At 39.8% G+C, this 27017-nt stretch overlaps 1 protein-coding gene across 1 annotated transcript; it reads right to left on the bottom strand.

Moving 5' to 3' along the window:
* Window positions 1-27017, bottom strand: LOC308515206 (fetuin-B-like; the record flags this gene model as incomplete). Its single annotated transcript, XM_081085770.1, has 7 exons — window positions 1-291; window positions 1228-1311; window positions 20864-20965; window positions 21695-21858; window positions 23721-23808; window positions 26337-26447; window positions 26793-27017. 7 exons carry the CDS (start codon window positions 27015-27017, stop codon window positions 1-3), a joined length of 1065 nt encoding a protein of 354 aa, XP_080941896.1.

The following is a 27017-nucleotide window of genomic DNA, read 5'->3' as shown; positions in this document are numbered from 1 at the left end:
TCATGGTGGGAGAAGAATAGGGTTGCTCATGGAGGCTTTTCCAGGACACTGAGCAGAGCGCTGTTCTTCTTTGGGGAAAGGTAGGACTAACAGCTTCTTAATCATAGGCCCATGGAAGAGGAAGGAAACATTGAGGGGTTCTCCCTGGGGATTTGTGGTTAGATCCAGGTGCACAGGGAAGGCCTCAGCAGGATCCGTTTCCTGAGATTCTTCATCATCCATCTCAGGAAGGGACTGGACAGATCCTCTTAGCACATCTTTGGAGGGTGAGTGTGTAGGTTTTTTGTTTCTCTGGTAAACAGCGAATTTTCTCCTTCTAGGGGTGAGAGCCTGAAATAAAAATGCTTTCAATAAGGGAATGTTCTCTAGGGAAATCTCTTCTGTGGCTGGTACCAGGCTAAGCTGTTCTATGCCTTTCTGATGGAATGTTTCAAGGGGAGCCAGCTAGAGGAATGGGCCTTTGGTTAAAAGGGTTATAAAGCAAAACACATAAGGGCCAGGAGGAACCAGGACTGGTAGAGGCTTGATAGCAAGCTTGATCCAGAGGACTTAAATGGCTTATTCAAAGTCCCTAGTGGGCTGTCTCCCTGCTCCTAGTGTGACAGCAATAGCACCATTACTAATTGTTTATGCTCTGCCAGGCCCAATACAGCACCCTTTATCCAGGTCTTCTCACTAATTTCTCACAAGAAACTGAATGAGGTAAGCATTGCAAGCCCATTCATAGATGAGGCAACCATGACTCAGAGAGGTAAGAATTTTCCCATGGTCACCTAGCTCATAGGTAGCAGAGCAGGACTGGAATCCAGGTGGCCTCTCTCAACCACCCTTTCAACTATATCAGGCTGTCTCATATTAAGTGCTCAATAAATAATTCTGGAATGGGACCAACTATTTCCATGGAAACAACTTCTCCCATCAGTTCAGGGTAAGGGTCTTTGGGACATTGAATTTAAGTTCTCAGGGCCTGAGCCATCCAAGCTCAGAGGTCCCTACTTATGAAAGTCTTAATTATTCTGCAGGAACTCATTGGGACTAAAACAAAGAGTGACAGGTCTTTAACTAGCTAGCTGCTAGCCTATGGGTGTGACCTCAGGGCAGCCTAAATAAAATGGTGATCATGGATCTTAGGAAAATAAAATGAGAGGATGAGGTAGGGAGAGTTAAAACATAGATATTCGGCTTTTTTTCTTCACAGAAAGATAAACAATTAGAATGAAAAAATACCTGTGATTGAAAGAAGTCACAATTTATATTGACAAGCTTTACTTCAAATCTTCGACGCAGAGTACCTCTGCAAATACCAACAGGCTAAAAAAAAAAGAGAGAGAGAGAGAGAGAGAGAGAGAGAGAGAGAGAGAGAAGATACAAAATTGTTTGAGTTTTACAATTATCAATGATCATAAATGGAAATCAACTTGCTTTCTGCCTGAGTGCACAAACAGCCAAACAACATTTATATGCTACTACCATGCAATAGGTAGGTTCTGAGCCAATTATCTCTAGACTAGTCACATGGTGTATGGATTCGTGCACTCTGAAAGCAAATTAATTACAAGTTGGCTGACAGGGTGGAACTGAACAAAAGGGGCCAAAAACGCTCTGGAGCCAACTTCCTGTGGTTCTTCCCTGGCCAGCTGCAGCTGGGGTGGCACCATGGCTTGAAAGTCTGAGGAATGAGTGGGGTCCCTCCACCAGGTGGAGTCCCTTGGCCTGGCCTGCAGGGATTGGGCCAAAACTGGCTCTCTAACTTCCCCTGAGGGGTTCTGGAGTACAAGAGGGCACTCTGCAAAGTTGCTGTTGTACAGGGTGTGGAACGCAAAAGCAAGTGTGCAGTAAACCAGATTTGGGGCTGACAGTTCCCCAGTACCAACATAACCCACAGCCAAAGGTGGAATCACGCAGCCCCATGAGGAATTGGGTTCCCTCCTCTTTGGTTTCAGAGTGCATCACCCAAGAACCGCTGCTGCCAAGTCACTGCAGCTTGGCAGCTCCTGCATACAGTGTCTGCCCCCTGGTGGTCAGTGAGCATCATAACGGCCAGTTGGACAGAGGAAGGAACACTTAGCATATTAGCCTTTTATATATATAGATTATCTCTCCAGATAACCATCTAAACAAGTCTAAATTGCCTCCAATGATGGAAAATTTTAAATTTCTTGAGGAGGAGGAGGAGAAATAAGGCTGCCAACGTGAAGGCAGACTGCAAGATAGTGTGTGAGTGAGAGAATGAAAGGAGAGTGTGTGGACGTACGTGGAGTGTATATTTGTGGGTGAGGAACAGCTATACTCCAAGGGACCGTTGGGGACCTCTGGACCAGGCTCCCCTGAACGACAGCCTCCACTGCTGCTGAAATCTCTCCCAGAGCAACCAGCTGTGCCGTGGAGACCACACCATCTTGAAGGGGAGAGTGGCTATTATGAGAAGCCTATACATCCCAGGACTCTACAACCACAACACCCAGGGACCAGCTGCGAAATCAGGAACGCCGGATCTCAAGCAGCACGAATACAGGGACTCGGGTGAGCTCTGCACCTTCTTATGGAAAGGTCAGAATTCGCCTAGGGAAAGGTGAGGTCTGTGATCCAGGTTGGAGAGAGAAATGTGCACAAAGGGATCTAGAGGTTCGGGAGAAGTCTGCGCCCCACAAAATCTGCGGCTGTTGGAGCTAGCATGATCCGCGAATGTGGAAGGGGATCTGCAGGGCTGCTGGCAGAAGGGAACTCTAAGAATCAACCCATAGCTGAACTGGGCACAAAAAGTCAGCCTGAAATTTTACCAGTGTTCCAGCTGCTTAGTACCAGGGGAAAAAAGACATGCACAGAGACGTTCACAGAGTTGCGCACAGTGCCAGAGGGTAAAAGTTGAAAGTTCACACACTTACTCTGGCCCTTTTTTTCTCTTTAAATCCTTGCTTTTGATTACTAAGCCAAATACATAGGATCACTGGATTAGGGATACTCTAAGACAGCGGTTCTCAACCTGTGGGTTGCGACCCCTTTGGCGGTCGAATAACCCTTTCACAGGAGTCACCTAAGACCATCCTGCATATCAGATATTTACATTACAATTCATAACAGTAGCAATATTATAGTTATGGAGTAGCAACGAAAATAATTTTATGGTTGGGTCACAACATGAGGAACTGTATTTAAAGGGCCAGAAGTTTGAGAACCACTGCTCTAAGAGATTGCAGGGGAAAGTTGTTTTTGTGGAACCTGGGGGTCAGAGAGGGGAGTAACGATCAGAGAACAAAATCTGGGGCAGTCCAATCTTCCAAACCAGTATTAAGTGCCACAGGGAAAACAAAATCTAAATACTGGCTAGAGAGGACTTATAGCCCCAGAGGTCAATCCAGAAACACTGCCAGCCAGGGGTTGAATCACAAATTGACTCTTATGTAAACACAAATAAAGTAGCATAAGAAACAAAGAAATACTGCCTGCTTGAAAATCAGGACTGTGGCTTACAACACAGAGGAGCAGTGGAATGCAGTGAACTTCAATACTGTCCTGACTACCAGACAGGAAACTGGTGCACCAAACAGGACAGTAGTGGAAGTGAATGACCTTCACTACTGCACAATTTTTATTTTTTCATCTTTCACTTAGGAAACGAATTTTTTTTCTTTTTCCCTCACTTGATTTTACCTTTATAATTACTATAATTTTATTTTTAATCACTATTATTACTACTACTATTTTACCTTTTTTAAAAAGTGTCATTTTATTTTCTCTTTATTTTATTTTATATTGGCATTAGTGCTGTGGATTCTATTTTCATTTTTCCTTTAGCATAATTTTGCTCTATCTCAACTTTACCTTTATCCAACACTCTCTACCTCACTTTCCCCTTTTGTTGTCCTGTTTCTCTTACCCTATTCTTGCTTTAGATTATCACTATTCCTTCTTTTTACCCCGTTAAAAATTCACCCTACTATATATCTAATTTCTGATCCCCTGCTCTAAGTCCATACATACTTCTGTTTTCTTTCTTCACTAGCCAAATTTTTTTCTCTCTTCCCTTTTATTTGTGGTTGTTATTGTTTTTTTGTTTTGTTTTGTTCTAGGTTTTTTGTTTTATTTTGTTTTGTTTTGCCTTGCTTTCTCTCTGTCCTATTGTTGTTGTTTGCTTGATTGTTGATTAGATTGGGGGTTTTTGTGCTTGTTTGTGGATATTGTTTCTTTTTAAGTTTTTTGTTTTTGTTTGTTTTTTGCTTCTGTTTTTCCTCTCCTTTCTTGTTATTAGCTTTTGTTTGTAGTTTGCATTCATCTCTGGGTGTTTGTTGTTTGCATTTTTTGTGATTAGTGGTTGTTCCATTGGTGTTTTCTCCCCACATAAATAGTTTTTTTCCCTCCTTCTTTATTATTCTCTTTTTTTTGTCTCTCTTACTTTATTTCCTTTTCTCAATATCATTTTGAACTCCTTTTTTTTCTTCTCCCCTAATTCTCTTTACTCTGGTGTTCACCTTTATTTGGGGTTATTACTATGAATACATTTGTGTTCAGTGCCTTTTGCATTGTGTATGTTGTGTTGTATTTTGTGCCTTTCAATCAATACTGGAGAAAGAGATCTACATAACCAGATACCCGGAGAAGAGAGATCATGGGTAGACAAAGAAACAGCCCACAAATAAAAGTAAAGAAGACATCACCAGAAAAAGAGGTAAACGAAATAGAGGCAAGCAATATGTCAGAGAAAGAATTTAGAGAAATGGTCATAAGGTGGATGAAAAGAATGGAAGACAAATTCAACAATATGTGTAAGAACCAAGAGGAAATGAAGAAGAACCAAGAAGAAATGAAAAATGACATTGCTGCTATAAAGAACTCAATAAAAAGCATCAACTGTAGACTAGAAGAAGCAGAGGACTACATCAGTGAGCTAGAAGACAAGGTAGGAAAAAATACCCAAACAGAGCAGCATCTAGGAAAAAAAAAAAACTTAAAAAACAAGAGGAGAGCCCAAGGGACAACACGAAACAAAATAACCTTCGCATAATAGGGGTGCCAGAAGGATAGGAAACTGAGCATGAGTAGAAAACCTGTTTGAAGAAATGATGACAGAAAACATCCCTGATATAGGGAAGAAAAAACTCACACAAATCCAAGAAGCTCACAGAGTCCCAAACAAAATGAACCCCAAAAGACTGACACCAAGGCACATTATAATTAAATTGGCAAACACCAATGACAAAGTAAGAATCTTAAAAGCGGCCAGAGAGAGACAGAAAGTTACCTACCCATCAGACTAGTGACTGATTTCTCAACAGAAACACATCAAGCCAGAAGGGAATGGAATGAAATATACAAAGTCATGCAAAGGAAGGGTCTGAATCCAAGAATACCGTACCCAGCAAGGTTATCAATCAAAATTGAAGGGGAAATCAGAATCTTCCCAGACAAAAAAGGAATAAGGGAGTATATTACCACCAAACCAGCAATGCAAGAAATGCTAAAGGGTCTGCTGTAAAAAGAAGAAATAGGAAGCAAAGAAGGAACACAGGCATAAAGAATAAAAATGGTGAAAAACAAGTACCTATCAATAATAACTTTAAATGTAAATGGATTAAATGCCCCAATCAAAAGACATAGGGTAACTGAGTGGATAAGAAAACATGACCCATATATCTGCTATCTACAGGAAACCCACCTCAGAAATAAGGACTCACACAGACTGATGGTGAAGGGATGAAAAAAGATTCTTCAGGAGAATGAAAATGAAGAAAAAGCTGGGGTTGCAATACTTATATCTGACAAATTAGATCTCAAAGTGAAGGACATAACAAGAGATTAGGAAGGCCACTTCATAACACTAATGGGAACAATCTAACATGAAGAAATAACTCTGGTAAACATATATGCACCCAATACAGGAGCACCCAAATGCATAAAAAAAAAACTTCTGGAGGATATCAAGGGAGAGATTGACAGCAATAGAGTCATAGTAGGGGACTTTAATACCCCACTATCACCATTGGACAAATCCTCTAAACCAGTGGTTCTCAACCTTCCTAATGCCGCGACCCTTTAATACAGTTCCTCATGTTGTGGTGACCCCCAATTTCATTGTTACAAATTGAATATAATTAAAGCATAGTGATTAATCACAAAAACAATATGTAATTATATATGCGTTTTCTGATAGTTTTAGGCAACCCTTGTGGAAAGGGTCGTTTGACCCCCACAGGGATCACAACCCACATGTTGAGAATCACTGACCTAGATGAAATGGACATATTCTTAGAAAAATAGAAGCTCCCAAAACTCAACCAAGAAGAATCAAAAAACCTGAATAGGCCGATAACTACTGAAGAAATTGAAACAGTGATCAAAAGTGCCCCAGCAAACAAAAGCCCTGGTCCGGACAGCTTTACATGGGAGTTCTGCCAAGCATGCAAAGAAGAACTAAAACCTATCCTCCTCAGACTATTCCAAAAAATTTAAGAGGAAGGCACATTTCCAAGCTCTTTCTATGAAGCCAGCATTACCCTAATCTCAAAACCAGATAAAGACACCACAAAAAAAGAGAACTACTGGCCAATATCCTTGATGAACATAGATGCTAAAATCCTCAACAAAATTCTAGCAAATCAGATTCAGCAATACATTAGAAAGATCATACACCATGAACAAGTGGGATTTATTCCAGGGATGCAAGAATGGTACAATATCTGCAAATCAATAAGTGTAATATATCACATAAACAAACTGAGAGACAAAAATCACATAATTATATTAATTGATGCAGAAAAAGCATTTGATGAAATCCAACACCGTTTCTCTATAAAAACTCTCAGCAAAGTGGGAATAGAGGGATTTACCTCAACATAATAAAAGCCCTATATGACAAACTTACAGCCAACATCATACTCAATGGGCAAAAACTAAACCCATTTCCCCTAAGAATAGGACCAAGACAAGGATGCCCACTTTCACCACTCTTGTTCGACATAGTACTAGAAGTACCAGCCATAGAGAACAGACAAGAAGAAATAAAAGGCATTCAAATTGGAAAAGAAGAAGTAAAACTGTCCATATTTGCAGATGACATGATACTATATATAAAAAACCCCAAAGACTCCATCAAAAAACTACTAGACCTAATAAATGAATTTGGCAGTGTAGCAGGATACAAAATCAACACCCAGAAATCTATGGCCTTTTTATACACCAATAATGAACTCACTGAAAGAGAAACTAAAAAAGCAATCCCATTTACCATTGCACAAAAAACAATTCAGATACCTAGGAAAAAACTTAACCAAGGACATAAAAGACCTGTACTTGGAAAACTACAGGACATTGAAAAAGAGATAGAGGAAGACATAAACAAATGGAAGAACATACCATGTTCATGGGTTGGTAGAATCAACATCATTAAAATGTCCATACTACCTAAAGCAGGGGTCCTCAAACTATGGCCCGCGGGCCACATGCAGCCCGCCGAAAACATTTATCCGGCTCGCTGGGTGTTTTTGCTGCCGCTGCCTGTCCTGCTTAGCAGCTGACTTGTCCCGGGCCTGCAGTGCGCATGTGTGGAATGTCTGAGGGACAGTGAACTGGCCCCCTGTTTAAAAAGTTTAAGGATCTCTGACCTAAAGCAATGTACAGATTCAATGCAATACCTATTAAAATACCGATGGCATATTTCAAAGATCTAGAACAAACTCTCCAAAAATTCATCTGGAATAAAAAAAGACCCCAAATAGCCACAGCTGTCCTGAGAAAGAAGAACAAAGTTGGAAGGATCACAATACTAGACATCAAACTATATTACCAAGCCATGGTTCTCAAAACTGCCTGGTACTGACACAAGAGCAGACATATAGATCAATGAAACAGAATAGAGGACCTAGAAATTGATCCAAGCCATTATACTCAATATTTGACAAAGGAGGCAAGAACATACAATGGAGTCAAAACAGCCTCTATAATAAATGGTGCAGGGAAATTTGGTCAGATACATGCAAAAAAATGAAACTAGATCACCACTTACACCATACACAAAAACAAACTCAAAATGGCTAAAGGACTTGAATGGAAGACAGGAAACCATAAAAATCCTACAAGACTCCATAGGCAGAAAAACTGCAGATATATGTCATATCAATATCTTTACAGTTACAGATCCTGGAGCAGGAGAGACTAAGGAGAAAATAAACAAATGAGATTACATCAAAATAAAAAGTTCTGCACAGCAAAAGAAACCATCAACAAAACAACAAGAAAGCCACAGCATGGGAGAACATATTTGCCAATGTTATCACCGATAACAGTTTAATTTCCAGCATTTACAGGGAACTCATACAACTTAACAAAATGAAGATAAACAATCCAATTAAAAAATGAGCAAAGGACCTAAATAGACACTTTTCAAAAGAGGACATTCAGAAAGCCAAGAGACACATGAAAACATGCTCAAAGTCACTAATCATCTGAGAGATGCAAATCAAAATAAAAATGAGGTATTACCTCACACGTGTCAGAATGGCTATCATCAACAAATCAACAAATGACAAGTGCTGGAGAGGATGCAGAGAAAAAGGAACCCTCCTTCACTGCTGGTGGGAATACAGACTGGTACAGCCATTGTGGAAAACAGTATGGCATTTCCTCAAAAATTTAAAAATGGAACTTCCATTTGACCCAGTCATACCACTTCTAGGAATATATCCAAAAAAAAAGAGAAACATCAATCAGAAAGGATATATGCACCCCTATGTTCATAGCAGCACAATTTACAATAGCTAAGATTTGGAAAGCCTAAGTGGCCTACAGCAGATGAATGGATTGAAAAAAACAGTGGTACATGTACACAATGGAATACTATGCTGCCATAAAAAAGAAGGAATTCTTACCATTTGCAGCAGCATGAATGGAACTGGAGAGCATTACGCTAAGTGAAATAAGCCAAGCAGTGAAAGAAAATACCACATGATTTCACTCATTTATGGATAATAAAGAACATTACAATCTGATGAACAAAAAGATAGATACAGAGGCAGAGAAGCATCAAACAGACTGTCAAATTGCAGCAGGAAGGCTGGGGAGTGTTGGCGGGGCAGGGGAGGTAAGGGATCAACCGAAGGACTTGTATGCATGCATATAAGCATAACCAATGGACACAAGACACTGGGAGGAACAGGGGGGTGAGGGCGTGGGGGGGGGAGGCCCGGGAAAGGTCAATGGGGGGGACAAAAAAGGAGACATATGTAGTACTATTTGTAATACTTTAAACAATAAATAAAATTTAAAAATAAAATAAAATAAAACTTCTTGAGGAACAAACTTTATTAGAAAATTCTTTATACAAAGTGGAAATCTGTGTCTATAGACTGTGTACCTCTTGGCCCTATTTCTACCCTTGGGTCACTTAAATAACTTGTTCTCAACTCTCATATAGAGCAGCCCTTTATGTATGTTTCATCTAAATTAACTCTTGTGGAGGAAAGGGGCCACATGCTAATCTGACAAACTCAGGGAAGGCCTGCATGGCGGTCTTGCAAACTCAAAGATCTAAAGTAAGCACAAAGGATGGTCTGAAATTAAAACTTCAACTAAAGGCAGTTTACAGTGGGTAGTCATGTCCTAGGCCAGTGATGGCGAACCTTTTGAGCCCGGTGTGTCAGCATTTTGAAAAACCCTAACTTAACTCTGGTGCCATGTCACATATGGAAATTTTTTGATATTTGCAACCATAGTAAAACAAAGATTTATATTTTTGATATTTATTTTATATATTTAAATGCCATTTAACAAAGAAAAATCAACCAAAAAAATGAGTTTGTGTGTCATAGGTTCGCCATCACTGTCCTAGGCCAATATCTTTCCTGACAAAGGTCAATCTTTACCTTAACTGAGCCTATTGTCTTTTTGCATTTAAGATAACATACCTAAAATGTCAGGGTAACTTGTATCTTCCCCTTTTCCAGACCCCTCAGGGCACAACCAACTGTTTACAATTATCAATGGGATAATTGTAAGGACAGAGACCATAAATTCTTTCATTGTTATTGTTATCATGTTAATTGTTAACTGTAAACTATCCTGTACCCACCTAAGTAAAAAAAAGTATAATTTTTGACATTAACTATCCTGTACCCAACTAAGTAAAAGAAGTATGTATAGCAAAGAAAAAAAAAAAAGAAGAAGTATGTATCTATCAATTTACTTTTACCTTTTATTCAATCTCAGGGGTTCCCTCCCCCACAGCTTTGTTTTCTCCCACCTCCCTAATCTATCACCAATGGATTTTATGTAACCCACTTACATCTCCTCCTTTGATTGTAATGTATAAAACAAAGTGAAAAACTGCCATTCTCCTGAGCATTATCCAAAACCTTTGAGACTCTGCTTCTCAGGAATTGTGGACAGTTTGACTTAAATAAACTCACAAAAATTCTTTACAGGTTTGAATGCTTTCACGTTAACACTCTTCTCAGAAAAAAACCCCACTCTCAGCTCCTTCAACTTTTCTTTATTTCAAAAATAAAATAATTTTGTTTTCTTATTACACATGTAACAGTTATTTAGAATATGGATAAACAGAACGAAAATAAAAAGACCTATAATTTCACAGAAAGATATGAATTCTTTTCTTCTAATCTTTTTTCCTGTGCATATATATCGTTTTTCTTCTAGAAAATAGGATTATAATTTATATATTATTTATAACCCCCTTTTGTCAGTTAATAATATGTTGTGAAAATCCTTTTATGGCATTGAATAGTCTTCTATGATTTTTTTTAATTAAATCTTTATTGTTCAGATTATTACATTTGTTCCTCTTTTTCCCCCCATAACTCCCCTCCTCCCAGTTCCCACCCCACCCTCTGCCCTCACTCCCCACCCACTGTCCTCTTCCATAGGTGCACGATTTTTGTCCAGTCTCTTTCCGAATCTCCCACACCCCTTTCCCCCGCCAAGAATAGTCAGTCCATTCCCTTTCTATGTCCCTGATTCTATTATGATCACCAGATTATTTATTCACTTGATTCTTAGATTCACTTGTTGATAGATGCATATTTGTTGTTCATAATTTGTATCTTTACCTTTTTCTTCTTCTTCCTCTTCTTAAAGGATACCTTTCAGCATTTCATGTAATACTGGTTTGGTGGTGATGAACTCCTTTAGCTTTTCCTTATCTGTGAAGCTCTTTATCTGACCTTCAGTTCTGAATGATAGCTTTGCTGGATAAAGTAATCTTGGTTGTAGGTTCTTGGTATTCATCACTTTGAATATTTCTTGCCACTCCCTTCTGGACTTCAAAGTTTCTGTTGAGAAATCAGCTGACAGTCATATGGGTATTCCCTTGTAGGTAACTGGGTTTCTTTCTCTTGCTGCTTTTAAGATTCTCTCTTTGTCTTTTGCTGTTGGCATTTTAATTATGATGTGTCTTGGTGTGGTCCTCTTTGGATTCCTTTTGTTTGGGGTTCTCTGCGCTTCCTGGACCTGTAAGTCTATTTCTTTCACCAGGTGGGGGAAGTTTTCTGTCATTATTTCTTCAAATAGGTTTTCAATATCTTGCTCTCTCTCATCTTCTGGCACCCCTATAATTCTGATGTTGGTACGCTTGAAGCTGTCCCAGAGGCTCCTTACACTATCTTCGTATTTTCGGATTCTTTTTTCATTTTGCTTTTCCAGTTGGGTGTTTTTTGCTTCTTCGCGTTTCAAATCTTTGACTTGATTCTTGCGCTCCTCTGGTCTGCTGTTGGGTGTCTGTATAATATTCTTTATTTCAGTCAGTGTATGCTTAATTTCTAGTTGGTTCTTTATCACAACATCGAGGGTCTCATTAGATTTCTTGAGGATCTCACTACATTTATCGGCAGTTTTTAGAAAATTATTGAAAGACCTTAAAAGTGTGGTTTTGAGCTCTATATCTTCCATTTCTGACATCTGCACCCTGTTTCTTTGTCTCCGCATTTTTTACGCTTTCTTGTTGCAACCCCTAGTGGTCTTTATGCGCAGTCTTGTTGTAGTTAAGCCTAGATTGTTGTAGGTATCACTGGCGGGGATTTGACCTCCAGGCCAACTGGCTGTGAGAGTCAGCTGTGTCTGCAGTGAGAGAACTTCTGTCCTCTAGGGAGGTGCTAATCTAGCCTTTGCCTGAGGCTATCTGGCAAATGCCTCTGTGCAGGGCTTGGGCGGGGTGGGTCTCACGGGATCAACAGGGTGGGCTGGAGTGAGCAGTTATGGCTGCTCTCAGTCCCTTCCCCAGGGGCTCTGCCTCTCTGAGTCCCAGCAACCTCTGCAAACCTCGGAGAGAAAGCTGCCTTCGAGTTCCGACCGAAGCCAGACAGTCCGGCTTCTCCCGTTTGAGTCTGGGTCCCTAAAGACTCGCCCGGATCTGGAGCTCCCAATTGAAAACGCCAACCGCACCCTCAGCCACCAGCCCACTCTGCATGCACTCTGCACCTTAGTATTTGACTTCAGCACTGCGCCTCCTCTGAGTCTTGGTATGCTATTTATTCTCTTTCCTCCTAGTTGTAGAACTTCCACTCAGCCAGCCTTCCTGTGGTTCTGGGTGATGTCCGTTCCGTCTTTTAGTTGTATTTTTGAAGTGGTTGTTCGAGGCAGCAAACTCCGGCATTAACCTATGCCGCCATCTTGGTTCGAGCCTATGATCTTTTTAAAAATATGTTTTTATTGATTTTAGAGAAAGAGGAAGGGAGAGGAAGAGATAGAAACATAGATGAGAGAGAAACTTCATCATCATTTGGCTACCTCCTACACACCCCCTGCTGGGGTTTAGAAATCAAACCCACCATCTTCTGGTTCATGGATTGATGCTCAACCACTGAGCCACACAGGCCAGGCTTCTATGATCTTTATAATGATTACCTAGTATTCCTCTGTTATTTAACAAGTTCTCTTTTGTTAGACACTAAATTGTATCTCATTTATTTTGTTTAAACATTGAAGCTATATCTTTTCATATATACCTAATTAACTTCTTAGGGTAAATTACTGGAAGAGAAATTTTAGAGTCACAGAGGATAGACATTTTCAAGTGTAAATAGAATATTATAATAAAATGTTGCCTCAATTTCTAAAGAATTTTAAGAATACAGTATTCACATTGAATTTACTAAAATGTGTCTAAAGTGAGTGCCTGAATATTACTCTATCACCCATCTTCCAGACTATATGAAGAGAAGATTAGAAATTCTTCAGAGCGGGGAAAATCCATTAATGTGGAAAGTTCTTGGGGAATGGTGCTTCAGCCCTTCCCTTCTCCTCTTGATCACCAAGTCACATAGGGAAAGGGCTCTGAGTGAACCTGCTGGAGAGACTGCAGGTACTGGTACCAAGTAGAGCCGGGCCCCTCCCACTCAGCCTGGGATTTGCTGAGCTATCATATTTCCTAGGCCTACCTGGTGCTGAAATTAAAGCAGACCACAAAAAGGGAGTTTGAAGGCATGCTTGATGTGTGAATCCTAGAGTTTAGGGACATATGCGCTATGGAGATAGGGATTTGTTTCTCTCTTAGAGCATTCTAAGAGAGGATCTTGGTAAAGCAGCCTACCATGGTAAGAAGAAAGGGCAGCAAGGGAAGCCTATTTCCACTGTCTGAGATAGTAAAAATCTGTGAAGTTTACATGGGACAAGCAAATGTCATATGTAGTATTCTTTTGAATGTGCCCACCTGAAGGGACTTTCAAATACAGGGCATTTAATAGTAAAATTTTGTGGGGGCTCTAAGAAGGGACAGTTCCAAGGAGGCAGCTGGAGAAAACATCATCCTACTAGGAAAAGACCTCTGGATGAACTCACAGTTGTACCATCTGAGAGAACCAACACTGGAGCCTGTTTCATAGAAAGCCAGTGTAGACCAAGAGAAAACTACAACTGTAGGTTTAGTTGTGTAAAAAAACTCGGTACTCTCTTCTCTACTCCTCTCTCATTGTTCTTTGAACTTGGAAGATCCAGAATTAAGCAAAAGATTGCAGGAGGAAAAGAAAAAATCAAAGGACAGACTTTGATCCCTTCCTCACATCAGGTCTTAAGCTCTAGGAATGGGAAAACTTTGTATTAAATGTGAGATTTCTTGTTGATTCAGAATTGACTGAACAGTCAGTACCTGAAAGTGAATCTTAATTACCTAAGTGAAATTGTTTCTCTTTTTGAAAATAATCAGATAGTTAGGAGATCTGCCCAAGAAGTCATTGACAAGTGGGAAAGAGAGATTCCACAAGATAGGCTGAAGATGTTTTCCCAATTATTCCTTGACAAAATTGAGAATATTCAATTGACTGGTTGCAAAAGGCTTTTGAGAAACACACATAGGTTGAAAGTAAAAAGATGGAAAAAACTTACACTGTAAACAGTAACCAAAAGAGAGCTGGAATGATTACACAAATATTAGGCAAAATTGACTTTAAGACAAAAATTGTTACTAGAGAGAAGGAAAAACATTTTATAATGATAAAAAGTCAATTTATTAGAAAAACATGACAACTATACATATATATGACCTGCAACAAAGCCCCAAAGTACATTAGCCAAAACTAACAGATTCAAGGAAGATGTAGAAAATTCAACAATAACAGTTTGAAACCTCACTTTCAATAATGGATAGAACAACTATGCAGAATATTAACAAGGAAACAGAAATTTTACACCACACTATAAACCAACTAACCCTGACAATTACCAAATGCTTCACCTAACAACAGCAAAATACACATTCTTCTCAAGTGTACATAGAATATTCTCCAGGATATTCCTTATTATAAACCATAAAATAAACTTTAGTAAATTTAAGAATTAAGATCATTCAAAGTACATTCTCCAACCACAATGAAATGTTTTTAGAAACAGAATAACAGAAGAAAATTGGGGAATTTCATATATATATATATATAGAAATTAAGTAGCATACTTCTAAATAACCAATTTGTCAAAGAAGCTATCACAATGAAAACTGGAAAATACTTTCAGATGGATGGAAACAAAAACACAATGTACACAACTTGTTGAGATGAAGCTAAAAAAATTCCTTCAAAAATAATTTATAGATGTAAAAAAGAGCCCTGGCCAGTTGGTTGAGCATCTTTCCAGGTATTCAAAGGTCGCTGGTTCGATTCCCACTCAGAGAACATACCCAGGTTATGAGTTTGATCCCCAGTAGGGATGTTTCTCTCTCTCTCTCTTTCTTCTCCCTTTCCCTTCCTCTCTAAAATAAACAAAAATATATGTTTTATAAAAAAGAAAAGAGAAAAAAGATTACAAATCAATAACCTAAGCTCTACCTTAGAACACTAGAAAAAGTAGAGTAAAATAAGCCCAATGCAAACACAAAGAAGGCAAAAATAAAGAATAGAGAGGAAATAAACGAGGTGATAAAAATAACACAAAGAAAATAAACAAAACTGAAAGTTGACTCCTTGAAAAGATCAATAAAATTGACAAAGCCCTAGACTGACCCCCCAAAAAAGACTCAAAATACTAAAATTAGAATTAAAGAGGGAACATTATTTTAGATCCTTCAAAAATAAAAACGGAATACCGTAAACAACTATACTGGCAAATTAGATAACTTAGACAAAATAGACAAATTCCTAGGAAGATACAAGCTACCAAAATCCACTAAAGAAGAAATCAAAAAATCTGAGTAGACTTATAACAAGAGATTGAATTATTAGTCCAAAAAAAAAACTTCCCACAAAGAATAGCCCAGGCCCAGATGGCTTTATTGGTGAATTCTACCAAACAGTTAAAGAAGAATGAATACCAACAAACTCTTCCAAAATAAAATAGGAGAAAATTTTCAACTCATTCTATGAGGCCAATGTTAAACTAATATTTAAAATAGGGCAGAGACAACACAAAAATAAACTATAGATCAGTATCTCCTATGAATATAGATAAAAATCTTTTTAAAAATACTGACAAATGGAATTCAGCAACATGTAAAAAGTAGTGTACACCATGATCAATTGGGATTCATTCCCAAAGTGCAAGACTGTATTAATATAGAAAAATCAATCATTGCTATATATAATACTAATAGATTAAAAGGGGGAAATCAAATGATTGTCTCATTAACACAGAAAAAGCATTTGACAAACTTTAACACTCTCTCTTGATAAAAATATTCAACAAACTAACAATAGAAGAAAACTTTCTCAACTTGATAAACAGTATCTATGAAAAACCTACAGTTAACATCATATTAAATAATGAAATACTGAATCCTTCCCTCCCTAAAAACAGGAATAAGATAAGGATATCTGTTCTCCCCACCTCTATTTAACATTGTACTGGAAGTTCTAGCCAGGAATATTAGTCAAATCAATGAATAAAGGCATGAAGATTGGAAAGGAAGAAGTAAACTATTTCTATTTGCAGATGACATGATCTTGCACATATATAGAAAATCTTAAGGAATCTACTGGAAAACTATTAGAACTAATAAATGAGTTTGGCAAGGTTACAAGATACAGATCAATATATAAAAATCAATTTTATTTCTATAAACTTGCTATGAATAATCCAAAAATAAAATTAAGAAGACAAATATATGATGGTAGCATCAAAGTGAATAAGATATTTAGGTGTACAAATAAATAAAAGTCTTGTACACAGAAAACTACAACACATTGTTGAAAAAAATTAAGTTCTAAAAAAATGGAAAGACATCCCATATTCATGGATTGGAAGACTTAATATTGTTAAGATGACAATACTTCCCATATTGATCTACAGATTCAATGCAACCAATCCCTCTCAAATAACCAACTCCATTTTCTTTTAATCCTTACCCAAGGACATATTTTTATTGATTTGAGAGAGAGAGAGAAAAGGAGAGAGAGAGAGAAGCATTTACATGAGAGAGAAACATTGATCAATTGCCTCCTGTACACACTCTAACTGGGGATCAAACTCACAATGTACTAGTAGGTAGGTGCCCTGACAAGGAATCGAACTTGCAACCTTTTGGTATACATGATGATGCTCCAGCCAACTGAGCTACACAAGCCAGGGCTCCAATTGCCTTTTTAAAAATAGAAACTAACAAGCTGATCCTAAAATTGTTGTAAGAATTCAAGGAATCTAGAATACCCAAACCAATCTTGAATGAGAGCAAGGAGGACTCACATTTTCCAATGTTAAAACTTACTACAAAGCTATAATATTTAAGATAGAGTGGTAGTGGTGTAAGAATAGATATATAGATCAGTGGGGAAAAATTGAGAGTATAGAAATAAACCCTTATACTTATGGTCAATTGATCTTCTTGAAGTATGCAAGACAATTAAATGGGGGAAGAAATAGTCCTTTCAAAAAATAGTGCTGGGACACCTGGATATCCACATGCAAAAGAATAAAGTTGAGTCTCCTACCTCTCATCATATACAAAAATTAACTAAAATTGGGTCATAGATAAGAGCTAAAACTATAAAACCATTGGCTAAATCCATAGGAGTAAATAAATCTTACTGATCTTGGATTAGGCAATGGTGTTTTAAGTATGACATCAAAAGCACATTCAACAAAAGAAAAAATAGACAACTACGACTTCATCAAAATTAAAGACTTTGTACTTCAAAAAACATCATCGAGGAAATGAAAAGACAATCCAGACAACGGAAAAAATATTTGAGAACCACATATCTGATGAGGGGATTGTATCCAGAATATGCACAGAACTCTTACACATCAACTATAAAAAATAAATAGGCCAATTTTAAAATGGACAAAGGATTTGAATAGATTTCTCCAAAGAATATATACAATTGTCCAGCAAGCACATTGAAAGATCCTCAACATCATTAGCCGTGAGGAAAATGCAAATAACAACCAAAATAAAATATTACCTCATATCCAGTAAGATGGCTATAATAAAAAGACAGATAATAATAATAAGCATTGGCATGTGTGTAGAGAAATTGAACATTCCTATATTGCTGATGGGTTTATAAAACTGGTGCAGTCACTTTTCACAGTTAGTCAAAAGGTTAAACATAGAGTTCTCATATGACCCAGCAATTCCAGTCCAAGGTATATACCCAAGAGAAATGAAAACATATGTATCCATAAAAACTTGTACACAAATGTTCATAGCAACATTATTCATAATAGCTCAAATGAGGAAACCCAAATATCCATCAACTGATGAATCAATAATATGTGGTATATACCTACAATTAAATATTATTTGATAATTAAAAGAAATGAAGCACTCATACATTCTACAAAATGGATAAACCTTAAAAATGTTATGTTAGCCCTAACCGGTTTGGCTCAGTGGATAGAGTGTCGGACTGCGGACTGAAGGGTCCCAGGTTCAATTCCGGTCAAGGGCATGTACCTTGGTTGTGGGCACATTCCCAGTGGGGGGGGGGGGGGAGTGCAGGAGGCAGCTGGTCGATGTTTCTCTCTCATCGATGTTTCTAACTCTCTATCCCTCTCCCTTCCTCCTTGAAAAAAATCAATAAAATATATATTTTTTAAAAATGTTAAGTGAAAGAAGACAGATTGAAAAGGCCATACAGTATGATTCCTTTATATGAAATGTTCAGATAAAGGTAAAGTCACAGAGATAGCAAATAGATTAGTGGATTCCATGGGCATGAGTAAAGGACTAAGGAGAGTGATTGCTAATGGGTATGGAGTTTCTTTGGAAACTGATGAAAATATTCTAAAATTAAATACTGATGGCAGTGGCACAACTCTGAGAATACACTAAAATGTCACTAAATTGTATAGGTTAAAAGGGTGAATTTAATGGTGTATGAATTATGTCTTAATAAAGCTGTTATTATAAACTAGAGGCCCGGTGAAAAAAAATTTGTGCACTTGGGGGGTAGGGAGGGCCCCTCAGCCCGGCCTGTGCCCTCTCGCAGTCTGGGACCCCTCGGGAGATAACAACCTGCTGGCTTAGGCCTGCTCCCGGGTGGCAGAGGGCAGTCCCAATCCCTAGGTGCAGCCCTTGGTCGGGCTCAGAGCAGGGCTGATTGGGGAGTTGGGGCGCCGCCCCGTGTTATGCACAGAGCAGGGCGGATCGGGAGGTTGCGATGACAGCCTCAGTCACGCTCAGGGTAGGGCCGATTGGGGGGTTGGGGCATCGCCCCCTGTCACACTCAAGGCAGGGTCGATGGGGAGGTTGCAGCGCCACCCCCTGTCATGCACAGAGCAGGGCCGATCAGGGGGTTGGGGCGCTGCCCCCTGTCACTCACAGAGCAGGGCCCATCAGGGGGGTTGGGGCTCCGTACCCTGTCATGCACAGAGCAGGGTCGATCAGGGGGATGGGGAGCTCCCCCCTGTCACCCACAGAGCAGGGCCAATCAGAGGGTTGGGGAGCTCCCCCCTGTCACCCACAGAGCAGGGCCAATCACAGAGTAGGGTCAATAGGGGAGTTGGGGCACCGCCCCCATCACACACAGAGCAGGGCAGATCAGGGGGTTGGGGCGCCACACCCTGTCACACTCAGGGCAGGGCCGATGGGGAGGTTATGGCTCTACCCCATCACACACAGAGCAGGGCCCGTGGGGGGGGAGGGGGTGTGCACCGCACCCTGTCACACACAGAGCAGGGCTGATCAGGGGGTTGGGGTGCCTTCCCCTGTCACGAATGGGCAGATAGGGAGGTTGTGGCCCAGCCCCCTGTCACACACAGAGCCACAGGGCGATCAGGGAGTTTGGGCGCTACCCCCTGTCATGATGATCCCGGTGCCGGTGATCCCGGTGCTGCGAGGCATATTACCCTTTTACTATATAGGATGGAGGCCTGGTGCACAGGTTGGGGCCAGCTGGTTTGCCCTAAAGGGTGTCCTGGATCAGGGTGGGGGTCCTGCTTGGGTGCCTGGCCAGCCTGGGTGAGGGGATGATGGCTGTTTTCAGCTGGTCACACACCCTTCAGGGTGGGGGTCCCCACTGGGGTGCCTGGCCAGTCTGGGTGAGGGGCTGAGGGCTGTTTTCAGGATGGCGGGTGACTGAAGCTCCCAACCGCTCCTTGTTTTCTTTTTTTTTTATTCTGGGCCAGCTTTAGCTCTGAGGCTTGACTCCAGCTCTGAGGCCTCGGCTGCTGAAAGCAGGTATCTGGTTTGTTTGGGTTCTATAATCAAAACACTGTTTCAACTCCAGCTCTGAGATCCCGGCTGGCTGAAAGCAGGTTTCTGGGGTTTTGTTTAGCTTCTATATTTGTAACAATGTTTCAAACTGCAAGCTCAGAGGCTGGCAGCGGCAGGCGGGGAACGTTGGAATCCTCCGTCACTGAAGCAAGCAAGGCTCATGTTCGCTTCAAGCTGCCTGGCTGCCGGCCGCCATCTTGGCTGGCAGTTAATTTGCATACTGCCCTGATTGGCCAATGAGAAGGGTAGGGGAGGTACGGCTAATTACCATGTTTCTCTTTTATTAGGTAGGATAAGTAAATAAATGGAAAAAGACTTTGAGTCATTTTGTCCAATTGTGTTACAACACATTGTGCCAACTGGCATTCCCACCAGGTATGTCAGAAGGCTTCAAGGCACCCTCTTCATCTTGGATGAATTCTTTCAAAGACGTCCTGTTTGACTTTGTCCTTCTTAAGGAGTGGCCCAAGAAATAAAACTGTATTCTAAATGTAACTGGATTTGTTCAGATATAAGTAGGACCACAATCAACCACTGAGAAGGTTTCTCTATATTTTAAAGCCTCTATGATCTTTTACTGCAAAGGTATAACATTGCTGATGAAAATTGTATTTACAATAAAATATTATTGCATCTGAGCCACCACAACCTCTAATTACTCAGTTACTCCTTGAGGAGAAGAAAAGTGTCTTTGACAGCTCATACATAATTTATGCTCAATCATACTTATAGATGATCTGGGAACACAAATCTTAAATTAGGAAAACATTCAGGAATACTCACCCCAGAGTCAGTGGGCTGATATCCACAACTGCTGGCTTCAGTTTTGATACATGGTGACTCTTTGATTAAATATTCCACAAAGTAGGAGAGGCCATACATCCACTGGTATGAGACAAGAGTTAAGAAATAAAAATCAAACCTCTCTATGTAGAGAAACAACTGAGGTTTGGCAGCATTATATTTATAGAAATCGTACATTCCCTGAGTCATTGTCAACACAGGTCTCCTGTTGTCCCTGTAACTCCCACCATGATCAAACACCCTATTATGATTTTGTTATTTAGAAAACATAATCAGCATTCCTTTCTCTTTTAGGGATTTGAATGGGTTCTAATAACCTTCCCTTGGGTGAGCTTAATTTTCTTCAAGCAGTTTTGTTTTTAGATTTGTATTTCTTTATATGATAGATATCAACATAATTCAAATACAGATGAGCCTCCATTTCTCCTAATCCACAAAACTCAACATCCACTCCAGGCCTAACATGGAGCAGAAGCTGACCTGCTAAATGAGATCCATGGTCAATCAGATATGAGAATGTAGCAGTAAATAGTGAAACTGGGTAGAATAAACAAAGGAGACTCTGAGTCCATTTCCATTCATGCCTTAAAGGCAATGAGGTAAAATCAAATCCCACAACTTTTGTGGAAATTTCATGGAATAACTTAGAAACTGAAACATAATTGATTGAATGTGCTTCAGGTCTACCAAAGCAGGGAGTAAAGATTGGATTATAACCAAAAGAAGTGCCTTAATATTCTCCTCTCAGTTTAAAAATTGATAGCAACAGTCATGAGACATTGTTGGTGTAACTGGGCATTTCCACCTCACCTGGTTAGAAGCTTTGGTGACTTTGACAAGAGAATATTGCCCTGATTCACTGTCCTTGTTGAAACTTGTAAGTGTCTCTGTGGCAGTTTCCAGAACTTTGGGATCTGACAAGTTAGCGGGGATGGGGCAGTCAGGACACATATTCTGAATCTTTCTTCGAGAAACTGTTGATGCCAAAGAGAGTAGTTTAAAAATAAAGCTCCTTAATGGTTTTTAATCCTATAAATCATATGACCACAGCAGAAGCAGAGATTAAATAAAAAAACATATTCAGTTTCTGAAAGGATGGCATGGAAAAGGCATTATCTGGAATGAAAGTTAGCTATCAGCAGTGAGTTTTCTGCAATGAGCATGTATTCCTTCAATAATGTATTAAAAAATCTAAGCAAAATTTCTTTTCACCTAACACAAATGTATTTATGCTAGGAATTTTTTTCAAAACACATATGTGTTTATATTGACACAAAAAACTTCCCCCCTATTAGTAGCTCAATACCTTCTATCATTATTGCCTCTGTAAACTAGCTGAGTATCTTAAAAGGTTGGGATCTTATTATTGGTATGTCTTATTCATTTCTTAGTCTCCAACACCTAAGATAATGTAAGTGCTTTGCAAATGCTCATTGAGTGAATAAATGAGTGACATATTAAAGGTGCAAGCACTCTCTCTGATTCAAAAATGTAAGTTGGCCAGAAATTGGCCAACTCATTGTATGATTGACTAGAATAATCATTCTAATGGTACAGGCAGAATTTCTGACTGGGGGTTACAAAACTAGTGTGAAAGTTAGGGTAGGAACTTCTCTGCAAGTTTTTATAGAGCAAAACAGTTGATCAATCGTGCATTTATATGAGTGTATTTGGCCATTCTTTGGGGGAGTTACATCCACAGTTTGTCACTCGTGGCACCAACCCTATGTGTCACTTTCTGACCTCCCATACCTCTGGTACCTGTGACTTTTGAGTCCTGATCTGTTTTACTAGTTGTTGTTCTCTAGTTTAAGTAAGGCTCATCTTCTCAACCAGGAAGCTTCAACTGTGGCTAATACAACATTTGTTTTGTTGCCTTGTCCCTCAAAGGAACCAGCAACAGTCTTATGACCTGGAGCTTGTTAGAAATGCAGACTCTCAGGCCCCACCACAGACCTGTGGAATGAGAGTCTGTACTTGAACAAGATCCACCAGGGGAGGCACATGCACATAATAGTTTGACAAGTAGCCATATCTAATTTCCCTATGCCTTGGATGTTTGTTTTCCAAAGAGAAGGATCCAGAATGAATACATATGCATATTTGAAATGTCATTAGTTTCATCCTCATTCTTAGTTCATTTGCTCAACAATATTATGGACTCCTTACACTTGTTAGGAACTTGGGGGAGGCTGTAGCAGGAAGAAAGAAGGTATAAAATATTCTGCATGAAATAAGATAGAAGACTTCAAATCAAGGCAGTGCATGGTCTGTGCTCCATGAGTGGTTAGGTTAAAGTTTCATAGGAATGAGAGCAGGAGAGTTTGTTCCTTTCCTGAATAGAGAACATTATAGAGAACATTGGCAGTGGACCTTAAAGAATAAATATAAGTTACAAGGGTGTGGGTACCAGGGGAGGGCATCCTCAGCAGAGGGAAAGGTACAAGCAAGATGCAGAGATTGGAAAGTGCAATGTGTATCAGAAAAGAGTGGAATTTTCAGTTGAATGAAGTACAAAGGTGATATAGTCAGGGAGGTAATGGCAGAGATAGCTAGAAAGGGAGCCTGGGAACCAGTGTAGAGATGATCCCATTTATGTCAGACTAAAAATTTAGGATGTAATTCAATATTCATGAATAAAACTACTGCAGGAAATTTAGGAAGACTAATTATGGGAAGAAGAGCAGTGCAAGTTGAATTTCACAGGGGAGGCAAGTATCAGATACATTAAGAACCTGGCCTTGGTATGAATAGGAAATAAGAACAGGAGCATAGCCCTGCTTAATTCATTGTTTCATCTTTCATTAAAATAAACAAATTCAGACCACTCTCTTACCTGGGCAAAGAGTACAGTTATAAGCAGGTAAATAAAGAATTCTTAGTGACATGTTCACATAATATAATGCTTTGCATTTGCCATACACCTGGAACCAACAAACATATTTTATGACATCATGGTACAAACTCTGACTTTTTAAAATACCCCCCAAAATGAAATTGGACTTTTTATTTTTAAATGTATTTTTATTTCTTTCAGAGAGGAAGGGAGAGGGAGAGAGAGATAGAAACATTGATTGACTGCCTCCTGCATGCCCCCTACTGGGGATCGAGCCTGCAACCCTTGACATGTGCCCTGACCAGGAGTTAAACCATGACCTCCTGGTTCATAAGTCGATGCTCAAGCACTGAGCCATACAAGCCAGGCTGCACATTTTATTTTTAAATAATGAAAAATTTAAGGTCAATTTTGGTGGCTTTGAGAGTGAGAAACTGCCAGGGGGTAGTTTCAAACAATTTAAATTTCTCCTGGGACACAGCTATACTACATTTCCCAGCTTCCCTCCCAATTAGGTGTGACTGTGTATAACTGAGTTCTAACCACATAAAGGTGAGCAGAAGTGGCTGTAATCACTTCCAAGATGGCTCATGAAGATCTCCAATGTGCCGTCTGTCCACCATGCCTTTTCTATTTCTATAGCTTGATGTAGATGAGCATGGTGACCACAGAAGCCATTAGTTGAAGGTGGCAGAGTCTACAGCCAAAATGTGGAAGAAACCCGGGTCTCCACGTCATTCCTGGAGGAAAGCCTCCTCTTGAATAAGAATTTCTGTTTTAAATTTATATGAATAAGAAATAAACTTCTATCATGTTGGAATCAGTATATACTTTTTGGGCATGTGTTTTAGCAGCTAGTGTAACCTTAATAAATATAATTTACAACAGGGTAAATGAGACTCCCAGAAACACCTCTTTAAAATCAGACATAAACTGATGAACAAAAATAGGCACAGAAGCAGAGCAGCATTGAACAGACTGTCAAACTACAGTGGGAAGACCAGGGAGGGTTGGGAGGGGTGGGTAAGAGATCAACCGAAGAACTTGTATGCATGCATATAAGCATAACCCATGGACACAAGACACTGGGGGGTAGGGGGGCCAGGGGAATGTCAAGGGGGAGGGGGTGCAAGAAGGAGACACATGTAATGCTCTTTGTAATACTTTATGCAAGTAAAAAAAATTTTAAAAAAAATATGAAAAAAAATCAGATAGCTGCAGTTTGAGAAATCTGGTTACATGATAAGAAAAGATATCTTGATCAAATAGCTTACTTCTAAACACAATCATGTACTCAAAAGTGTCATATCAATAAATGGAAATAAATCAGGATAATTGAGAACAAATAAAAATTATTATTTCCAAGCCTCTTCAATTGTCATCTTTAAAAGATCAATTCTCAGGCCCTTTAGGTCCTATGATTCCAGAAAATTCTTCCACAGCACCTCTGAGAGCTTCAACTGTAAGCCTTTCCATTCCCCAGCCTCAAACTTCATATTAGTATTTATTAAAACAAAAAAAAAGCAAAAAAAACAAACAAAAAACCCAAGCAAATAAAAAGCTCTTCCTTTACTGCTTCCACAGTCTTCCTTAAACACACATCCAGAGCACTACAGCTCAGACCTTCTTCTCACAATTTAAACACAGGCCTCGAGCCTACAGAAGGGTCTTGGAACTAGGAAACAATTTGGGGATCACAACCCCATTGGGACTCTCATAAATTCCCCCAAATTAAACTCTGTTTTGTCAAATAGAATGGGAATAACCACAGGGTCACCATTGTCAAGAGATTATAAAGAAGGATATTTAAAAGATGGCCAGGGCCCCCCGGCCCACATGGTTCAGTGGTTGAGTGTTGACCTATGAACCAGGAGGTCCCGGTTCAATTCCCAGACAGGGCATATGCTCATGTTTTGGACTCTATCCCCAGTGTGGAATATGCAGGAGGAACCCAGTGTCAGATGTGCAGGAGGCAGCCAATCAATGATTCTCTCTAATCACTGATGTTCCTATTTCTTTCTCCCTCTCCCCTCCTCTTTGAAATCAATAAAAAAACACTGAGTGGCCAGATTATTATGACCACCCCACCAGTACAATTAAGTGAATTAGCTATGTAAATAATAATAAAACCTTGAGAGTATTTGCTTAGGAAGTTTTCAATATTCAGCATTTTTGGAAGTGTCAATGAAGTACTGATGGGGTGGTGGTAATAATCTGGCTGGTCATAATAATCTGGCCACTCAGTGTATATTTAAAAAATATATATATGGCCAGAGACATAGAAATATGGAACAAACTGATGAATCTCAGAGGGAAGGCAGGGCTAGGTAGGTGGTGGGAAGAGATTAACCAAAGAACTTACATGCATATATGCATAACCCATGGACACAGACAATAGTGTGGTAAAGGCCTTGGGCAGGGGGCAGGGGGCAGGGGCAGACTAGAGGGGGTAAATGTGGCGGCGGGGGGCAGGGAGGGAGAATGAGACATCTGTAATACTTTCAACAATAAAGATAAATTTTAAAAATAAAAGATGGCACACAATGAGCAATCTTCACCCTGTAGACAGAGGACACCCTGTTTTTCCCCTAGAGTTCCTGGGATACAAACACTTACCTGTTCATGCAGGTGCCTCTCCTCACAGTCCCTCCACGGCTTCTTGCTGAGCACATGGCAGGTAGTATGCAGTACGTCCAGTGTGAAATAGAACAGAGATCCCAGACCATCCTGTGGGAAGGGGTGAAAAAATGTACCACAGCCCACATGAAGCAGAAACCCCTAAAGACAGGTCAAAAATGTTTCTGATTTATGGCGGAACCAGTGGCTATCATATTTTTGATGATGTCTTATAGACTATGGGACACTGGTCAAGTGTCAGAGTAAGATACTATTAGCACTTGTTCCTGTTAACAGTAAAAGCATGTAGTACAACCCAGCAGAGGGGAGCAGAGACTTCTCAGCAGGTTTCCAAGTTGGAAAGCATCTGCTAATATTTGTCCCTGGATGTCTACCCCCTGGCTGGTCTATGCAGCTTGTGCAAACACCTGCCCCAGGTAGGGGATTGTCACTTGCCTGTCTGTGTTCTTGGACAGCGCTCACTCGGTTGAGGCTCAGCACATAGCCTTCCTTTAGGTCGTCATTGATGTCCTGCAGGACAGATGCTGCCATAGCCAGCATATCTGCATCATTGCAGCCACGAAGGAGGAAAGGCAAGTGGCTGGGGACCTTCAGGGGCACAGATGTAGTGGTGCAGCTCAGGGCCAAGGTGCAGAGCACCAGGAGTCGGAGTAGACCCAT

This window comes from Myotis nattereri (genome assembly GCF_964212035.1).
Source record: "Myotis nattereri genome assembly, chromosome: 3".
NCBI classification, from domain to species: domain Eukaryota; kingdom Metazoa; phylum Chordata; class Mammalia; order Chiroptera; family Vespertilionidae; genus Myotis; species Myotis nattereri.
The sequence above is the reverse complement of the archived record's forward strand: the minus strand, read 5'-3'. Positions and strand labels throughout refer to the sequence as shown.